At 38.0% G+C, this 20,402-nt stretch overlaps 1 protein-coding gene across 2 annotated transcripts in view; it reads left to right on the forward strand.

Annotated features, from left to right (window-relative positions):
• The first annotated feature begins 86 nt into the window (after positions 1–86).
• Positions 87–20,402, forward strand: part of SLK (STE20-like kinase) — a 65,824-nt gene continuing 45,508 nt past the window's right edge. Inside the window, exons 1-7 of one of the 2 annotated variants that reach the window (XM_006831317.1) lie at positions 87–257; positions 13,821–13,985; positions 15,838–15,886; positions 16,234–16,383; positions 18,028–18,100; positions 18,262–18,456; positions 19,196–19,277. In XM_006831317.1, coding sequence (XP_006831380.1) covers positions 108–257; positions 13,821–13,985; positions 15,838–15,886; positions 16,234–16,383; positions 18,028–18,100; positions 18,262–18,456; positions 19,196–19,277 — 864 coding nt within the window. In that variant the 5' untranslated portion in view covers positions 87–107. The remainder of the gene's footprint in view (positions 258–13,820; positions 13,986–15,837; positions 15,887–16,233; positions 16,384–18,027; positions 18,101–18,261; positions 18,457–19,195; positions 19,278–20,402) is intronic. The other variant, XM_006831316.1, reaches the window with a different exon arrangement.

A 20,402-nucleotide genomic window follows, 5' to 3' on the forward strand; every position in this document is an offset into this window, starting at 1 on the left:
GCCGGAGCTCCTGCGCCCGCCGGGCTCGCGCGAGACGGGAGGGAGGAGAAACTTTGCCTTTTATTGTGTGGAGTCCTGAGGTGCTGGGAACTCTGTTGGGAGGAAAAATGTCCTTCTTCAATTTCCGTAAGATCTTCAAGTTGGGAAGCGAGAAGAAGAAAAAGCAGTACGAGCATGTGAAGAGGGACCTTAATCCCGAGGAGTTTTGGGAAATTATAGGCGAGCTGGGCGACGGAGCGTTTGGGAAAGTGTACAAGGTAAGAGGCGAGAAGGGGAAGTGGCGCTGGGATATGAAACGGCCGCGGGCCACTGGGGCTTCTCGCTCCCCGCGTCCCTTTCCTGTTTCGGGCCCATTTGCAACTGGATGTAGCTTCTGTCCCAAGGAGCCCAGACAGTGGCATTTAAGGTTGACCAAAATGGGTCTGGATGCACTTGAATTGAAGTGTTTGCTAGAAGAAGGCGAGGTTATATAGTCTCGGCTGTCAAACTTTAAAGGAAATGGTGTCTTCTTGAATTCAAAAGGGATCTGGGTGGTGGCCCGCAAGCGGTTCAACATCTGAAACTCATTATGCTTTTCCGTGGATTTTCTAAGATGCCTTTCCTTTTGGCATTCATATGGGTGCCTATAGTAAAGCAGTGTCCCCTTTTTAGGGTCCAGGGTGTATCTATAAAGCCCGACTCTCTTTTAGGCTGAGAGCAAAATATGATCCGCTGCTGGCAGGCTGTTCTTGAGTTGCTTGCTTGACAACATATTATAAAATAAAATGGAATTTTGATTGACTATTTCCAGAAGAAAACTTGCATCTGGTACTAGTTCCTACATACAATTATAGTAAGCTTTGATGCTTAGGAAATGAAACATACAAGACACACGTTTACATACATATACACTTTAAGAAAAAGATGCTGTTAGTTTCCATATGAAGCTTATGAATGATGTCATTGGAAGAGTTTCATCCTGAAGGGTGAGGCTTTGAATGAGACACAGTGGAGGGGGCAGGACCCATAGGGATTGCTTAGAAGTGAAAACATAAATAACTGGTGTTTTGTTTCTATAGAACCTTGCCGGTTTTCAAGCACTTTTTTTGGTTACTTGCTGTTAAGTGCTGTCAAGTGGTTCCCATCCCTAGTGACCTTGTTTAGGGTTTCTGAGGAGCAGCTGGTGAGCTTGAACCGCCGACCTTGTGGTTCAAACCGACTTTGCAGTCCAGCACATTAACCCGCCCTGCCACACCAGAAATCCTGTGAGCTAGGCAGGTCAGTGATAGTGTAGTGTCTACTTATCTACTTATCACAGATGGGAACACTGAGACTCAGAAATTGTTCTGCCCCACCAGCCACAGCCTGGACTTGAAATCAGATCATCTGACCCCATGATTGGTAATTTTTACATTTTTTTCTCTTTAATGCCCCTGGATAGAAATCATAGCATTCCCCCTGCTATCTAACCAGTGCCACACTTGTTTTTGTTGTGTTTGTTGTTTTTTTTTTTTGCCTTTGCCTTTGCCCTGCTCAAATACATCTTCTGACACCCCGGTCGCCCTCATTTCTTCACAGTTCTACATGCCTGTTATCTCTGCTTTATCCAGGTGGAAATATCCCCTCCTGTGTACCTTGAGAACACCTTGGTAGTGTGGTTATAGCCCTTGTCACATGACATGGCTGATGTGTTTCTGTTGCCAGACGTGGGCTGGCAGTGATACGTCTATTGCCTTTAGTGCAGAGTACAGCTTTGTATTGCATATTTATGGCAATGAAAGACTGGGTGGTGGTAGCTACATGTCAGTTTGTTTTCTTTTTAATATAGTATTGTTTGACATATAACTGTTGTTGTTACGTGCCATTGAGTTAGCTCCGACTCATGACTCACAGTGACCCTGTATAGGCTTTCTGAGAGGCGGCTGGTGACTTTGAACCACTGACCTTGCGGTTCAAACTGACCTTGAGGTCCAGAGTTTATCCTGTGGCACCACACCAGGACTCCTAAAACTATGTCTTATCCTTCATCATTTTTTGAAGTCCTTGCATGATGCAAAAGTTGGCAAAGTGAACTCTAGTATTTGTGGGAGGTAGAGCGATGGATTTCATTCAGCAAGAACTTAGTGTATAGCTGGATGGTGGTGGTGTTAACTGCCATGGAGTTGATTTGGGCCCTTAGAGACCCTGTATAGGGTTTCCAAGGAGCAACTGGTGAGCTTGAACAGCCGACCTTGAGGTTCAAAGTGACTGCAGTCCAGCACATTAACTCACAGCACTACACTAGGACTCCAGCTGGATGGTGGGAACACACTTTTCGTGTACTGGGAAGATCACTCCTAGAAGTCAAGGCTTGTGTTTCAGTCCTGGCTGTCACAAATCAGCGGTGCTCTGGTGGTGCAGTTGGAGTGCTAACTGAAAGGGCATTGGTTCAAACCCATTGGCTGCTTTGCAGGAGAACGATGATGTCTGCTCCTGTACAGAATCACAGTCTCAGAAACCCAGTGGAACAGTTTGACTCTGTCCTATAGGCTCGTCATGAGTCAAAATGGACTCGACAGCAATAGGTTTGCTTTTGGCCGCAAGTCAGCTTTATGATCTTGGATAAACCAGTTCTCTGGACCTCAGTTTTGTTAGCTGTAAAATCGTAGATTTTGCTTAACATTTGTTTAGATTTCTTCATCATTAACATTGTGTGCCTGTGCATTTAGCCGAGAACCCTGGTTGTTTCCTCATAGTGACCCTGATAGAGTGGAACTGCCCCAAAGGGTTTCCAAGGCTGTAAATCTTTACAGAAGTAGACTGCCCCAACCAGCAAAAGCAAAAACAAATCCTTAAGGCGTCTTCTGTAGTTGAAAGGAGATAGACAATTTTGGGCAGTTATCATGATGTAAATATGTTGTTTTATGGACTAGGAACTATAATATTAAGAACACTGGATCTGGAGTCTGAATACACCCTGGTTCCCTTGGGCAAGTTACTCATTTAGTTTACCACTTTCCTCATCAGGAAAGCCTACTCTTTAGCTATGTGAGGATAAGAGGAGATACTAGATACAAGGTACAGAGAAAGGGGTTCAGTAAATGCTAGAAATTACTGTAGTTATATTTAAAACTCACAGAATCAAGATATTGGATGGATCAAGAAAAGGGACTAAGTAGGCAGTAAACTTTTTTTTTCCTCCCATGGCAGCAGAGGTAGATCGTGTGGCCATATTAATGCTCTGTAGTTTAATTCTGTTTGAGAAGCACTGATCTATGAACCACCAAGTTTACGGTTTGAGCCCGCTAGCCGCTCTGCAGGAGAAAGATGAGGCCTCTGAAACCCTATACAAGGTCACTATGAGTTTGAACCGACTTGATAGCACATATCAACAACAGTTTAATTCTCTAGTGACTGTTTCCCAATGTGTAAAGTATCTTTCTATAGTGAGACAGCAATTCAATATTACTGAAAAATAAGAAACTGTGCAGTTTAACAGTATCAAATTATGACAAGGTTAGTTTCTGTGGAGTTGGTCTATCAGACTATGCTTTTAGTAAGCTCTTTGAAGAGCATTCATTCGTTCATTGCATGTTTTCTTTTTCATTTCAGCATCCCTTGCTTCCAAAAGGTTGAGGTTGTTTTTTTTTAAAGAAATTTAAATTTATTTCTGACCCATTTTGTTTCTTTCTCCTTAAAATTTTGTTTTTTAAGATTTCCTAGGAATTTTAAGCTTATAAACTTCTATATATGGAGCTCTGGTAGCGTAGTGGTTACGAATCGGGCTGCGAACCCCAAGGTCAGCAGTTCAAAACTACCAGCTGTTCTGCCGGAGAAAGATGAGGCATTCTGCTCCTGTAAAGATTTATAGCCTTGGAAACCCTGTACAGGGTCACTATGAGTTGAAACCGACTGTACGGCACACAGCCACCACCAAACTTCTACATGGGGGCAAAAAGCTATCCATGGTTAATCTTGTATGTAGTAATATGCAATAGAAAACTTTCCAAAGGTGATTCTAACGCTCACTTACTTTTGGAAATTAGTAACTGTTACAAAGATTACATTATAAATAGATAATCATTATATGTTTATTTGAAACATTTTTCCATCCTACAGTTGTCCTTCCACTCAATCCAACAACTGCACAACTCTGTAAGAAAATTATTTTCTTGCCTGAAAACTATGGTTTTAAATTTTGTTTGTTTTTAATATAATTTTGACATATAAATACAGATGTGATATCCTTGACAGTTTATTTTTGGATTATAAAAGAAAGAAGATTAAAAAAATAGGAAAAATAAGTAGAAGAATGGCATGAAATTATGAACTGAATTCTATTTTTAGAAAGCTCTTTTGTCTATTAAACTTTTAAATGGAAGCTGAAATCCTGGCTGTGTGCTTAGATGAAAGTGATTCCTTTTACAACAACCAAATAGATGTGACAACTTTTATAAAAAAATTTCATAATAAGATATAAAATCTTTGTATTGAAAAGTATAAAACCCATATGTATATTTAACAGATAATAATAACATTAATTTGCATTTACAATCCTCTGTGTCACAAAAGCCTGTCAGCACCCCAGAATTCCTCCCCCCTCAGTTCTGAACCCAATCCCTTCTACCCGAAAGCCAGCCACTTTCCTGTCTCTTTATTTATGCTGTTTGTTTCTTTATAGTTTTCCATCTAAGTATGTATCCTTAAACTGTAAAATTTCTTTTATGTACACCTAAACTTCATATAAGTATATTCTTTTGTCTTGCCTCTTTGAAAAATCAGCATTATGTTTGTGAGGTTAATTTTTAGCACCAATAGTCATATTTAGGTCATTGTCAAAGTCGCATAGTATCCTATTGCTGTATATGATTATGTATCACCAGTTAGTTACCATTCTGGTGTTAATGTACATGCTGGTCATTTCTGGAGTTTGCTATTACATACAATGCTGGTGCACCTGCGTGCACTAAGACTTAATCCAGGAATTGAATTGTTGGATTATGGGCTATATGGTGGTGCAGTGGTTAAAGCACTTAGTTATTAGCCTAATGGTTTGGTGGTTTGAATCTCCCGCTGCTTCATGGGAGAAAGATGTGGGAATCTGCTTCTGTAACGATTCACAGTTCAGTCTTGGAAACATCGCAATGAGTTGGAATGGACTTGATGGCAGTAGATTTAGTTTTGGTACGGTATAGTGATGGTGGTGTGCCATGGAGACGGTTCTGAACCATAGCAATCCTGTTACAGGGTTTCCGAGGCTGTAAATCTTTACAGAAGCAGAAAGCCTCATCTTTCTCCCGTGTTGGAATAGCTGGTAGTTTCGAACTGCTGACCTTGAGGTTAGCAGCCTGACTTGTAGCCAGTACACTACCAGAGCTCCTTATATGTATCTTTAATTTTGCTGTTGTTAAGTGCTGACAAGTTGGTTTCGATTCATAGCATCCCTGTGTAGGTTTTCCAAGGAGCAGCTCATGGGTTTGAACTGCCAACCTGTGGTTAGCAGTCCATGTCAAACTAATTTTACCGATTTACACTCATACCTGCAATGTACGAGACTTGCCTTGTTCTGCATCCTGTCAACAGTTGGTATTACCAAAATATTTTCATGTTTTTTGGCAATTTGGATTTCATTGTTGTCCACTTTTTTTATTGGCTGCTTTTTTCATATTTATTTATAGAGTGTATGCATACATAGTCTGGCTTTTAAACATTTGCTGGCTATGTTATTGCAAATATATATTTTTTCTGTGTTATGTCTCTTTCTGTTTTTAAGAAAAATTATTGTGAAAATATACATAACAAAACATGTTCCACATCAACAATTTCTGCGTGTATAATTCAGTGACACTGATTATATTCTTCAAGTGTGCAACCATTCCTGCTATCCTTTCCCCACCCATTCTGCTACCATTAACGTAAACTCAAGCACTAACTCCCCCTTTTCCCCTTCCTCTTAGCCCTGGCATCCATGAATAAACTTTGATTTCCTGTGTTTGCTTATTTCATACGAGATCATACAGTATTTGTCCTTTTGTGACTGACTTTTTTTCCCTCAGCTAGATTATCTAGGTGAATCTATGTTGTGGTGTGCACTAGGATTTATCTTCCTTATTGGCTGAGTAGTGTTGGATCGTCTATACCGCATTTTGTGCTGTTGATGCATATTCTGGTTGTTTCTACCTTTTGGTTACTCTGAATAACGCTACAATAAACATTGGTATACAGTTTCTTACTGTGTTTCTGCCTTTACTTCTGAGTATATACCAAAGATTAGGATTGTTGGGTCATGTGATAGTTCTAGGTTCAACTTTTTGAGGAACCACCAAGCTAGTTTTCACCTAGTACCATTTTTACTTTTTGATCAGCAGAGGATAAACAGTTCCAGTTTCTCCACAACCTCGTCTACACCTGTTCTTTTTCATCATTTTTGTTTGGGAAGAAACTTTTTGTCATCCGAATAATCCAAATTGCAAGGTCAGCAGTTCAAATTCACCAGTCGGTCTGCTGGAGAAAGGTGAAACTTTCTGCTCCTGTAAAGATTTGCAGTCTCAGAAATGCTATACAGGGTCACTATGAATTGGAACCAACTTGATAGCACGCAACCACCACCATTTCCATTCTAATAGGGGTGAGGTGGTGGTATCTTATTGCAGTTTTGATTTGCTTCTCTCCAATTTATCTTCCGTTTGGAAGAGCTTCATATTTCCAGATCACTGTTCCAAAGAGAGGTCACCCAACGGAGTCTGGAAATCATCGAACAATATCAGTATCACAGGCAAGTAAAATTTTACTAAAGATAATTAAAAAACAGCTACAATAGTTAAGTACATTGACAGGGAACTGCCAGAAATTCAAGCTGGATTCAGAAGAGGATGTGGAATGAAGGTTGTCATTGCTGACGTCAGATGGATCCTGGCTAAAGGCAGAGAATACCAGAAAGGTGTTTCGTTTTCTTGACTATGCAAAGGCTTTTGATTTTGTGTGGATCATGACAAGTTGTGGATGACATTGTGAAGAATGGGTATTCTAGAACACTTAATTGTGTTCATGAAGAACCTGTACATAGACCAAGAGACTGTCATTCAAACAGAATAAGGGGATACTGCCTGATTTAAAATCAGGAAAGGTGTGTGCTAGAGTTGTATCCTTTCACCATAATTATTCAGTCTGTATGCTGAGCAGATTATCAGAGAAGCTGAATTATATGAACAGCGTGTCATCAGGATTGTAGGAAGATTCATTAACAACTTGTGATATGCAGATGATACAATTTTATTGAAAGTGAAGAGGATTTAAAATGCTGACTGATGAACATCAAAGACCACAACCTTCAGTATTGATTGCACTTCAATGTAAAGAAAGAAAATATCTTCACACTTGAACCTGTAGATAGTAACCTATGATAAGTAGGGAAAATAATTGAAGTTGTCAAAGACTTTATTTTGTTTGGTTCCACAATGAACACTCATGAAAGCAGCAGTCAAGAAATCAAATGACATATTGCATTAGGCAAATGTGTTGCACAAGACCTTTTAAAAGTATTTAAGAGCGAAGATACCAGTTTTAGGACTAAGCCATGGCCCAATCCATGGTATTTTCAGTAGCCTCATATGCATGTGGACGTTGAACACTGAATAAGGAAGGCTGACAGTAGAATAATTGATACATTTGAGTTACAGCGTTGGAGAAGAAAATAAATATTACAAGTACCATGGACTGCCAAAAGAACAAATAAATCTATGTTGGAAGAAGTACAGCCAGAATGCTCTTGAGAAGCTAGGATGGCAAGACTTAGTCTGTCATACTCCGGACATGTTATCAGGAGGGACCGATCCCTGGAGATGGACATCATGCTTGGTAAAGTGGTGGTGATATATGCCATGGAATCGGTTGTGACTCTTAGTGATCCTGCATAAGGACTGTGAGGTGTAAATCATTATGGGAACAGAAAACCTCATCTTTCTCCCACAGAATGGCTGGTAGTTTCAAACTGCTGACCCTGAGGTTGTCAGCCTTATTCATAACTACTATGCTACCAGAGCTCCTTTGGTAAAATGGAGGGTCAGAGAAAAAGAGGAAGATCCCCAACAAGATGGATTGATACAGTGGCAGCAGCAATAGGCTGAAATGTGACAGCAGTTGTGAGGATGGTAGAGGATCGGCCATGTCTCATTCTGTGTGTGATAAGTCAGAGCCGACTCGATGGCACCTACCAACAACAGTGGCTAGGGTCCTTAGGAATCAGAATCAATGTGACAGCAGTGGGCTTTATTTTTTTTCTCAGTAGACTCATGAGGAACACTGGTGGCCCAGTGGATAAAGTGCTCAGCTGCTAAATAAAAGGTTGTTGTTAAGTCCCATTGAGTCATTTCCTACTCAAGGTGGTTTGAACCAAGGGAGAAAGATGCAACAGTCTGCTTTGGTAAAGATTTACAGCCTTGTAAGCACTGGACCACAAGGTTGATTTGAACCATAAGGTTGGCTGTTTAAACTCACCAACTGTTCCTGGGAAACCCTATACAGGGTTGCTGTGAGTCAAAACCTACAGGACAGCACTTAACGACAACAACAAAAAACTATTGGAGTCCTGGTGTTGTAGAGTAAGCACTGGACTGCTAACCAAAAGGTCAATTGTTTAAACCCACCAGCTGCTCCTTGGAAATCCTATACGGGGTTCCTATAAGTTGGAACTGACTTCTTCTTGTTAGGTGCCATTGAGTCGGTACCTACTCATAGTGACCTTGTGCACAACAGAATGAAACACTGCTTGATCCTGGGCCAACCTCACAATTGTTGCCATGCTTGAGCCCAATAATGCTGCTATTTTGCCAATCCATCTCGCTGGGGGTCTTCTTCTTTTTCTCTGACCCTCCACCTTAGATGGCACTTAACAAGAAAAACAGCAAATTATGTTGAAAGCTCTGGTAGTACTGTAGGATAAATACTGGACAAGCAGTTTGAGCCCACCAGCCACTCCACAGGAGAAAGATGAGGCTTTCTGCTCCTGTAAAGATTTACAGCCTTGGAAACCCTTGTAGTTGTTAAGTGCCATTGAGTCGGTTCCATAGCGACCCTTGAACAGGTTTACGAGGCTATAAATCTTTATGGGAGCAGAAAGCTTCATCTTTCTCCCGTGGAGCAGGTGGTAGTTTCGAACTGCTGACCTTGTGGTTCGCAGCCTGATTTCGTAACCACTACGCTACCAGAGCTCCTTCTGGAAACCCTAGACAGGGTTAATATGAGTTGAAACCGAATCGGTTGCACCTAACAACAACAAACTTGGGGAAATTTGGTTCTAACTTGTAGGATCTTTATGTCAGAATTGACTACACAGTAGTGAATTTGATTGGAAATGGCTAGTGAAGCTGAGCATCTTTTCATGTACTTGTTGGTCCCTTGACTGTCATCTTTCTGAAGTTTCTATTCAAGTCGTTTGCCCATATTTTGATTGGGTTGCTTGCCTTTTCTGCAACAACATGAAACACCAACCATTCCTTCCACAACACTCTACTCCTTAATTGGGTTCCATAATCCCTTGCGGTGACTGCACAAAACTCAGACACTGTACTGACAGTTCTGGGGTGTACTAGGGAAATTAATATGTTATATAATACAGGATCAGAAAATGCTTGGGGCACAATTGTTCCAGTCAGATGCTGAGAAGTGCCCTCAGAACACACCACTTTACCATAAGCCTCAGGCTGAAGACACCAGCAGACCTAGCTCTCCCACTTAAGTGCCTAGAGGCACCCAACTCTACAAGCAAGCTTCCTGCCCCCAAGTCCCTTAGCTCTACTTGCTCCATGGGCTTGGGAAACCCACTGCTCAGTCTTGTACTTTGATTCTCGGTTCTGCTGCTGCTGCTCCTTTGCCACTCCTCTGATATTACAGCTTTGTGTCCTTGGGGCAAGGAGGGTCAATGTGCAGGAATCTTAGGGTCCAAAGGATGTGCTTCACTCCTGGCTGTTCTTGGATGGTAGTGAGATCCTCCCTCCTGCTTCTGAGGTGGCTCATTTTAAACCCATGCTAGAGTTCCAAGTTTTTACAATTACTATAAACTCAGCTAACATCTACAGCTGAATCATGTCATCCTATCAATATGTTCTCCCAGCTTTTCCTACCCAGAACAGAAATGTTGTTTGATGGGAGTTACAGATTATGGCTAGAAGAGACATTAGATAATTCAGTATACCACAAAGACTTAAAAAATATATATATACTTTGGATATTGGATCCTGATTGGATATGTATTTATATAAAGTTTTGTCTAAATCTGTAGGTTGTGTTCTTACTTTTATGATAAATGTTGTATTTTATAAACAGGAAACTCTTGTTTTTAATGTAGTCTAATTTGTCATTTTTTTTTTTTATGGTTAATGCTTTTTTGTGTTATTTTTAAGACTCTCCTAGCCTGAGGTTATGAAGATAACTCTTTATGGTTTTGCCTTTAACATTTAGATTACAACCTACTTAGAATAGAATTTTTTTTTTTTAAGAATAGAATTTTTATATGATATGACACAGAAACCCAATTTCTTTTCCACATTTTTTGTGCATTGTCTCAACACCGTTCATTGAGTAAAATAATTTTTACCCAATGAATTTCCCCACAGCTCCACTGTGCTGTATTTTATGGTGGTGGTAGTGATAGTGTGCCGTAGAGTTGGTTCCGATGGGGACCCTGTACAGGGTTTCTGAGGCTGTAAATCTTTACGAAAGCAGAACACTTCATCTTTCTCCCACGGATCAGCTGGTAGTTTCAAAGTGCTGACCTTGAGGTTAGTGACCCAATATTGTTTTGTTGTTAAGTGTCATGGAGTTGGTTCCGACCCATAGCGACTCTGTATAGGATTTCCGAGGAGCAGCTGGTAAGCTTGAATCACTGACCTTGCAGTTCAAATGGCTTTGCAGTCCTGGCACATTAACCCACAGGGCCACACCAGTACTCTGCAGCCCAGTATAGCATGTGCCTATTTATTTATTTATTTTTAAATCTTTATTTTCTTCATGGATTCCTGGTGTGATATTGTAGGATCAGCACTGGACTACAGACCACAATGTTGACAGTTCAAACCCACCAGCTGCCCCTCGGAAACCCTATAGAGGGTTGCTATAAGTTGGAGCTGATTCAACAGCACTTAACAACAACAACAACAACAACAATTCTCTTCATTGGAATCCTGGTGTAACACTGTAGGATAAGCACTAGACTATGAACCACAAGGTCAGCAGTTTAAACTCACCAGTGCTCCTCAGAAACCTATGCAGCGTTGCTATGAGTTGGAACTGTTTCAACAATACTTAACAACAATTCTCGTTATAAATCTGTTTGTCTATGGTCCCGGTGTGGTGCTGTGGGTTAATGCGCCAGACTGCAAAGCCATTTGAACTGCAAGTCGATGGTTCAAGTTCACCACCTGTTCCTTGGAAACCCTATACAGGGTCACATTGGATTGGAACTGACTTGACGGCACTTAACAATGACAACAACAACAATACATATATAGTGTTCTTTACTCCTGGTGTAGCACTGAAGGATCCACACTGAACTGTGACCCAAATGGTTGGCAGTTCAAATCCACCAGCTGTTCCTTGGAAACCCTATACAGGGTTACTATGAGTCGAAGCTGACTCAGTGGCATGGAACAACAGCAACATACTAGTGTCCCACTGTTATAATTGTTGTGTTGTTAAGTGCCATTGAGTTGATTCTGACTCACTGAGACCCTGTATAGGGTTTCTGAGGAATAGCTGTAGTGGTTGAACTACTAACTGGTTAGCAGTCCAATGCTGATCCTACTGTACCACACTAGTACCCATATGTATGTCCATTTAGCCGTCATTTTGTTTCTGTTTTTCTTTCTGTTCTCTTGAAGCTTTTCATTCTTTCAAAAAATATTTACATTCCTTGTTTCTTTTACTTGTCTAATTATGTTGATGAACCTTTCTGAACAATTTAAAATAGTTAGTAATGGGAGTACTTGAGATTTCAGTGAATTATTTTAGAATCAACTTTCTGTCAGAATTAAGTCTTTGAAGTTTTCTATCTTTGTTTTCTGTTTTAAGCTATAGAGTTATTATCTCTCACAGATGTCCAGATGAGGGAAGTATTACTAGATTCCCATTCATTTCTTTGTGAATTTGTGTTTATATAAATCTTTTATCAATTTAATAATATAAGGAGCTCTGGTAGCGTAGTGGTTGCGAATCGGACTGTGAGCCGTAAGGTCGGCAGTTCGAAACTACCAGCTGTTCCGCGGGAGAAGGACGAGGCTTTCTGCTCCCATAAAGATTTACAGCCTCGGAAACCCTGTACAGGGTCGCTATGAGTCGGAACCGACTCCACGGCACATAACAACAACAACATAATAGAAGCAGTTCATTCTTATTTTGCTACAATGTTGTCTATGACAATATGTAGTTCTGCTTGAATATAAGCTTTGTTACGTATTGGCTTGTTATGAGTCTGAACTGACTCGTTGCAGTGGAATGGCATATAAAATGTATCTTTAGTATAAAAACTAGTTACTTTTTGGTATTAAAATGAGAAGTGAAATTGTTTGATATTTTAAAGCAAATTTTAATGGAAGATAATAATCTTCATTTCAGTGGATAATTTTCCTTTTTTCTAAAGATGAATTATTTTCAGAAGTAATTTTTAAGTAGATAATTTCATCTCAAGGGTATGGGGGAAAACGTCAAGGCCAATACTTACAGTTGCTTTACATTCCTGTGTTTCTTAGTAAAGCGATCTGTTTTTTATCTATAAAAATGTGTCCTCTGAATGTACACAGGAATAAAAAAGATTTTGTATCTCTTTTTCTTTCATAAGATCTAAAATTTTTTCAATTTATCAATTTATCAGCTCATATTTTTTATAAATCACTGCTGAACTAGTATTTTGAATGATTACCTTAGAAGAGAAACTGTTTGAATTTATAGCAAGGAATTTATATCACAACTCAAAAAGTGTAAGTAGGATTAATGAATTTCTTTCTTGCTTTCTTTTTTAGTGTTTCACTTTTAAATAAATCTGATATCAGAGTATCTTGTTTTATTTTTACTTAAAGAATTGTTGTTGTTACGTGCCATGGAGTTGATTCCGACTCATAGTGACCCTGTACAGGGTTTCCGAAGCTGTAAATCTTTACGGGAGCAGAAAGCCTCATCTTTCTTCCGCGGAACAGCTGGTAGTTTCGAACTGGTGACCCTGAGGTTAGCAGCCCGATTCGTCTACGCTATCAGAGCTCCTTACTTAAAGAATAGATGTATTTTATTTCCAGTTGGTATATTATGTGATGGGATTTATAATTGTATCTGGGTGGGTTTGAGCAGTCAACCTTTTGGTTAGCATTTTAGCATTTAATGATTTGCGCCACCCAGGGACTCACTGATACATTGCTGTTGGTAGCGCTTTTGAGTCGGTTCTGACTCAGAGACCTTGTATTGGGTTTTCAAGGAGTGGTTGGTGAATTTTGTACCACTAGCCTTGCAGTTCTAAGAGACCTTGTGATTCACTGTTTGTTCTACAGCGCCACACTAGGACTTCTCCTAATACACTTCTTGTTGTTAAGTGCCTTCGAGTCGGTTCTGACTCATAGTGACCCTGTATAGGGTTTCTAAGGAGCAGCTGGTGAGTTTGAACCATCAATCTTGTGGTTCAGACCAACCTTGCGGTTCAATGCTTTATCCCACAGAGCCACACCAGGACTCCTGTGATTTAAACATAAAATGTATGTCAAACAGTTAGCACAGTGCATGTCATGCATTAATTAATACTATGTTAGGGATATTCATGTTTATACTTAAAAAGAAATAAAGTCTACATTTTCATTGTAACACTTCGAAACTTATGTTTTTAGGCTCAGAATAAAGAGACCAATGTTTTAGCAGCTGCAAAGGTGATTGACACCAAATCTGAAGAAGAACTTGAAGATTACATGGTTGAGATTGATATATTAGCATCTTGTGATCACCCAAATATTGTCAAACTCCTGGATGCCTTCTATTACGAGAATAATCTTTGGGTAAGCATTTTCTTTTGATCTGCAGGAGTAGATGAGTTCATTGTGAGTTGTGAGCTTATTTTATGTCTTAACTCTTCTGTAGCTACTAATGTTACTTGAATGAGAGCTGATCTGTTGACAAGAGGGTCATTAACAGATCATTAATCTCAGCTTTAGAAGATACTTAGATCTGTTTTTCAGATTGTGCCAGTTTCATTATAGAACTTGCTTAAAATTAAATATTCTAAAATGTGAAGTTAGGTAGCTTTTTCTTGTTTGTAATTTAAATTTAAGCATTTACTTTTACATTTTCTAAAGTTAGTGTGTTTTCCTGCAAATTGTTTATAATTTTTAGCCTAAACATTTTATAAATATTTAATAAACTATAAAATACTTGATAGAAATCTTATATATCAGTTCCACTTTTAGTACATAATACAGTAGCTAAGGCTGTATGGATAATAAATATTTTCCATTTTGCAAAAATACTAGGTGTAAATAGACATAGAAATGAAACATTAATAAACAATATAGTAGCCAGTTAGTTACTTGTTCTGTACCAGCTTTAATATAATGAAGAGGGCTTTTAAAAACGTAGTCTTAACTTTTGTTCTTCTGGAAGGAAGCTACAAAGTGATATGAGAAAAGAAGAGCAGGTGATGTAAGGAATCAAAAGACAGATTTGTGGATCTGTCAGTTAGCAGTTTGAATAAAGTCACTTAACCTTTATCAGCCTGTGTACTTATCAATAGGATGAGTAATGGTCTACCTTCTAAGTTATTATTCTAATAATGTAGTGACTTAGCAATTTATATTCATAAGCACCTATAAAAATAGTATTGTGATACAAAGGGTAAAAGAACAGGAAGCTATACATTTATTAAAATATATTTTAAAAATTATAGCTATTAGTATGGTGCCTTTTCTACAGAATGTTTTCAGAGACTATAATGAAAATAAACTTCAGACAATTGAAATAAATAGGTAAGGTCTTTATTTTGGACCATTGCAAAATACAAATTTGGAAAACGTTGAGGGAAATTCCTAGTGGAAGATATAGACAAAGAATCAAAGTAAATATAAAGTTACAACTGTGATAAAGGTTAAGAAAGTGAGGTCCATGGTACGATTCCAACTACAGGAGAGGACTAGGTAGGTTCATTCATCGGGCAGTGGTAATTGTGCTGGGATCAAAAGTATTTGTGTGTGTGTTTACATATACACATACTTATATATATGTATTTGTTGTTAAGTGCTGACTCTTTGCAACCCTGTATAGGGTTTCCAAGGATTGGCTGGTGAATTTGAACCGCAGACTTTGTACTGGACTTCGAACCACAAGGTCCATGGGTTGAGCCTGCCAGCTGATCCAAAGGAGAAAGATGAGGCTTTCTGCTCCTGAGAAGATTTAAAGCCTCAGAAACCCTATTACAGGGTCGTTATGAGCCAGAATTGACTTGATGACATTTAACAGCAACTATCTATATATACATAAATATGTACACATATATATACACACGCATATGTATACATGTACATATTTTCCTTAAATTAGAATCTTTGATCACTAAAATCACAATAATTGCCTTATAAATGAAAGTAATGAAATCTACAATGATGAAATGCATATATAAGTGATCTGTACTGTACATAATTTTCAAGAAGCAGGAATACTAAAAACAGTCTTTAAAAAAATGCATAGACTTTCACTCTTTGTAGTTTCTTAAATCTCTTTTAATTAAAATTTATAACTTTTAAAGAAAATGCTCATGTTCATGTGATAGCTATTCCTTTATTATCTTTATTGCTAAATTGAAGGAACAAAATACTCAAACTCAATGTTTTAGACACATGCTCTTTTATTTTTATGCAGATCCTCATTGAATTTTGTGCAGGTGGAGCAGTGGATGCTGTGATGCTTGGTAAATACCTTTTTATTCTGTATATTTTAAAACATGGTTAATAAAGCAATGATTTAAAACTCATCAGCCACTCTGTGGGAGAAAGATGAGGCTTTCTGCTCTTAGAAAGATTTGCAATCTTGGAACCTTATTTAAGGTGCTGCGAGTCAGAAAGCAACTTCATGGCAGTGGGTTGGGTTGCCTATTATTAAGTCCAATAAATTAAATCAGTTTAATTATAGTTTATGTTCTTGGATAATTTTAACAAAACTCTAAAATGAAATGTTGAGTATAACATGTCAGGAAAATAATTTTTATAGCTATTTTAACTGTAAATAAAATTCAGATGTGTTTATTTTACCTTACAGAACTTGAGAGGCCATTAACTGAGTCGCAAATACAAGTAGTTTGCAAACAGACTTTAGAGGCACTAAACTACCTACATTATAATAAAATCATCCACAGAGATCTAAAGGCGGGCAACATTCTTTTTACCTTAGATGGAGATATTAAATTGGGTAAGTTTATTCCTTAGATAAAACATTTGGGTTTGTGCTCCGAGATATCCCTCCAATATATATGTGATTTGCTTTTTTGTGATTAACATTCAAATATGAGAAACATGGAAAATTACCTCATGCTAAAATTTTAAAACACTCCATTGGATAATTATTCATTAACTCCTAGATACTTAAATATAATAGGCATCTAATATAAAGAGATTTTTAAAAAGAATGTAAGAAAGATGGATTTTTATTTTTAAAAAGTCATGCTTTTTAAAGACTGGTTACATTTTATTCCCTTATATTTTTATATGTAGCCTTAATACTTCAATGTAGCCAAACTATAGTGCATTTAGAGTAGAACTGCTAATTTGGTTTTACAGAATGTTTTCATTTATAACATATAAAACCAGATATAGGAGGGAGAGGGAACACAAAAACTCACATCTAATGTGTTCCCTCTCCCTGGCATGTCTGGTTTTATACTGTGTCCTAGATATGGTTTTACAGTTACGTTAAGTCTATCCTGAACTCATGTGTGTCAGTGCAACTGCGCTTTACAGGATTTTTAGTGGTCCTTTTTTTTTAAAATAGCTCACCAAGTCTTTCTTCTGAAGCACCTCTGGGTGGACTTGAACTTTTAGCCTTTTGGTTAGCAGCTGAGCATGCTAATTGTTTGCACTACCCAGGGACTTCATAAATATGGTACCCTAACTAAACTTACACAGTAACCTTAGATCTGAAAGAGGACCCAAAGTAAGTATAAAGATGGGGCTTTTTAAAAATTTCATTTATAATACTGAGGGAATAAATGATAACATCATAAGAATTTGATGTAGATTTTGGATCAGAAATTTCATATCTATGGAAACTATCACCCTTTTTAAGTGCATGTACTAAAGAGGAAGACCCCCAATGAGATGGATTGGCCAAGTGGCAGTATCGATGGAGTCAAGCATGGCAGCAGTAGTGAGGTTGGCCCAGGATCGGGCAGTGTTAAGTTCTGCTGGCACCTAACAACAACAACAGTATTGGAAACCAAACCAAACCAAACCTGATGATATCGGAATTTGTATATTTGAGAAGGATATTAAGAGGCCAAGGGAGAATGATGAGGCTTTCTATTCCCATAAAGATTTACAGCTTGGGAAACTCTATACATGGTTGCTGTGAGTTGGAACCAACTTGATGGCATACAACCACCACCCTTAAGAGGACAAAATATTTAAAAGCCATGCTGATACCATTGATTATGGCCACTCATTCATTTTACACGGTCATGACGTCTAAATAGGTTTTCTACTACATATGCTACATATGCTTTTAACCTTATTGTGAAATACAGATAAGAAAACCACATGAGAAGTAGTACTGTGTAGAGAATTATTTTAAGGCAAAATACATTTTTAAAATTCTTCCAGTTTGGAAGAACTTGTGATCTAGTGATATATAAAGAAGTTACATTGAGGATGGGATCTTTTCTTTGCTAAATATTTTGGAGGGGGCTGTTTTTGACAAGAGGGTGACCGAAATTAAGATGATAGAATTGCCTTACTAAAGTCTTGAAATGCTTTGACCCACTACCCTCCCCCTTGTGGAATACAGTGAACTGTGCTTACAAGCTGTCATTAATGTTGTTGTATGATTATTTATTTCAAGCGGATTTTGGAGTATCAGCTAAAAACACAAGGACAATTCAGAGGAGAGATTCCTTTATTGGTACACCCTATTGGTATGTATTCAGTTTTATGAATCACAGTATTTGTCATGTCAGCAATCATTATAATTTATTAATTTTGTCTACATAATTCAATATACTATTTATCTTTTATGTGATTTGCAATTGCTGATCATAAGTTAACTATCTTAACTTTCGTTTCCCTCTCTTTATAGGATGGCTCCTGAAGTAGTCATGTGTGAAACATCTAAGGACAGACCCTATGACTACAAAGCTGACGTTTGGTCCCTGGGTGTCACTTTAATAGAAATGGCTGAGATAGAACCACCTCATCATGAATTAAATCCAATGCGAGTGTTGCTAAAAATAGCAAAATCTGAGCCCCCTACATTGGCACAGCCTTCAAGATGGTAAAATATTCTAAAAAAACTTTTAAAACAGTAAAGCTTGTTTTTATTACTCCAAAATTTCAAGGGTATTTAAATCTAGGTACAAGGCACAAAGACTGTATGAATTAGAAAGCTAGTTTTTGTTATGTTTGCAAGACTCAGAGACCAGACAAATGCTTATAATGAAGTTTCCCCATATTTTTGAAAGTATGAGTGACTTGAATTATGCATGCAAAGAGTACTTTCTGTACTCTTAGATACAGAAGCATATGTAATTGACTTAAATTTGTCAACTGATTTAACTATGTCAACTAATTTAAAATAAAAAAAGAATTACTGTGATTTGGCATACTTGTGAATACATGTTATTGTTTACTGTTAAGTGCTGTAGAGTCAGTTCTGACCTATAGCGATCCTGTAGAGGGTTTCCAAAGAGTGACTGGGTTTGAACCTCCATCCTTGTGCTTAGCAGTCACTACTACAGCACCACACCACTGTGAATACATAACTATAATTGAATGACTGTAAGTATAGACTCGACGGCACTTTGCAACAACAGCTGCCTAGCAGCAGCAACATATACCTATTTACATGCATGTCAAACATGTATTTACAAATGAACAAGTATGATCAGATCTTAATATTCCCATTACTTCATTTTCATATGATGAATTGATACTCTTACATAATTGATTTAGGGTTTTATTTTTTATAACAAGAAAGTAAAATAAATGTCACTGTTAACATTTTATTTTTGAAGGTCTTCAAATTTTAAGGACTTCCTAAAGAAATGCTTGGAAAAGAATGTGGATGCCAGGTGGACTACGTCTCAGCTATTGCAGGTAAGAGGAGAACAGCACATTGTACAGAGGATGCAGTTTCAGGCTTAGTCAGTGTGTTGTTTCCATTTGAGTTTTCTCTGTGGAAACTCAAATACATTCCAGTTGTTAACAGTTACCTCACAAACACATGTGTTGCTGTTGTTGAACAACATTCAGCTGTGAATCATTCCTCCTGGGCTTTTTCGATTCCGTTTCCTTAAGTGCTTTTATACTGTCAGGTATTTTCCTCTTGTCTATCCAGTTGCTGGAATGTCAGCACTTTGAGGGCAGTGTTTAATAATATTTTTACATCTATTAAGTGCTCAGTAAAACATTGCTGACTTTTAAAAAAATGGTGTTTGTGTGATTTGATACGTTTAATTTTGTTTCATAGAAGGATCTGTGATATTAGAAATAAAAATTTGTCAGTTAATAGCACCTATGGACAAATAGAATGACAACTCTTAAGGCAGTTATTGTTAGATTGAGTTATTGTGCAACTCCTGTATTATGTGTTTTATATTGACCATTCATGTGTTTCTGAGGTGGGGAAAGAAAAGAAAAATTATGTTGCTGTGTTTAACAAGTTTAATTCTGGAACACACTTGGTATCATTCTTTTACTTACTTCACATTTGAGGCCTTATTCTGGAACAAAAAATTAAATTCAGAGGATACAGAATTTAATGTCTTTGTATAGGTGTTTGTGGATACTTTAAAGAGAACTCGAAATCATTTTTGTAATTCATTTGTTGAGGATTTGGCTGGATTTAAATAGATTGTTATGGCTTTATAAGAACTATGAATACACTGGGGTCCTGGTGGGGTGCTGTTGGAAAAGCACTTGATTGCTAACCATAAGGTCAGTGGTTCGAAACCACCAGTCACTTCTTAGAAACCCTGTACAGGGTCACTCTGAGTCTAAACTGACTCAAAGGCACTTAACAACAGCAGCAATATGAATATACTGACTTGAAGCTTAACTTTGAATTTTATTTTCAAGAATTCTTGTTAGGTGCCATTGGGTCATTCATAGCAACGATTATGTATACGATTATGTATAACAGAACAAAACACTGCTGGTCCTGAGCCGTCCTCACAATCATTCCTAATGTTTGAGCCCATTGTTGCAGCCACTATGTCAGTT

Source organism: Chrysochloris asiatica, unplaced genomic scaffold (assembly GCF_000296735.1).
Source record: "Chrysochloris asiatica unplaced genomic scaffold, ChrAsi1.0 scaffold00003, whole genome shotgun sequence".
Classification (NCBI taxonomy): Eukaryota; Metazoa; Chordata; class Mammalia; order Afrosoricida; family Chrysochloridae; genus Chrysochloris; species Chrysochloris asiatica.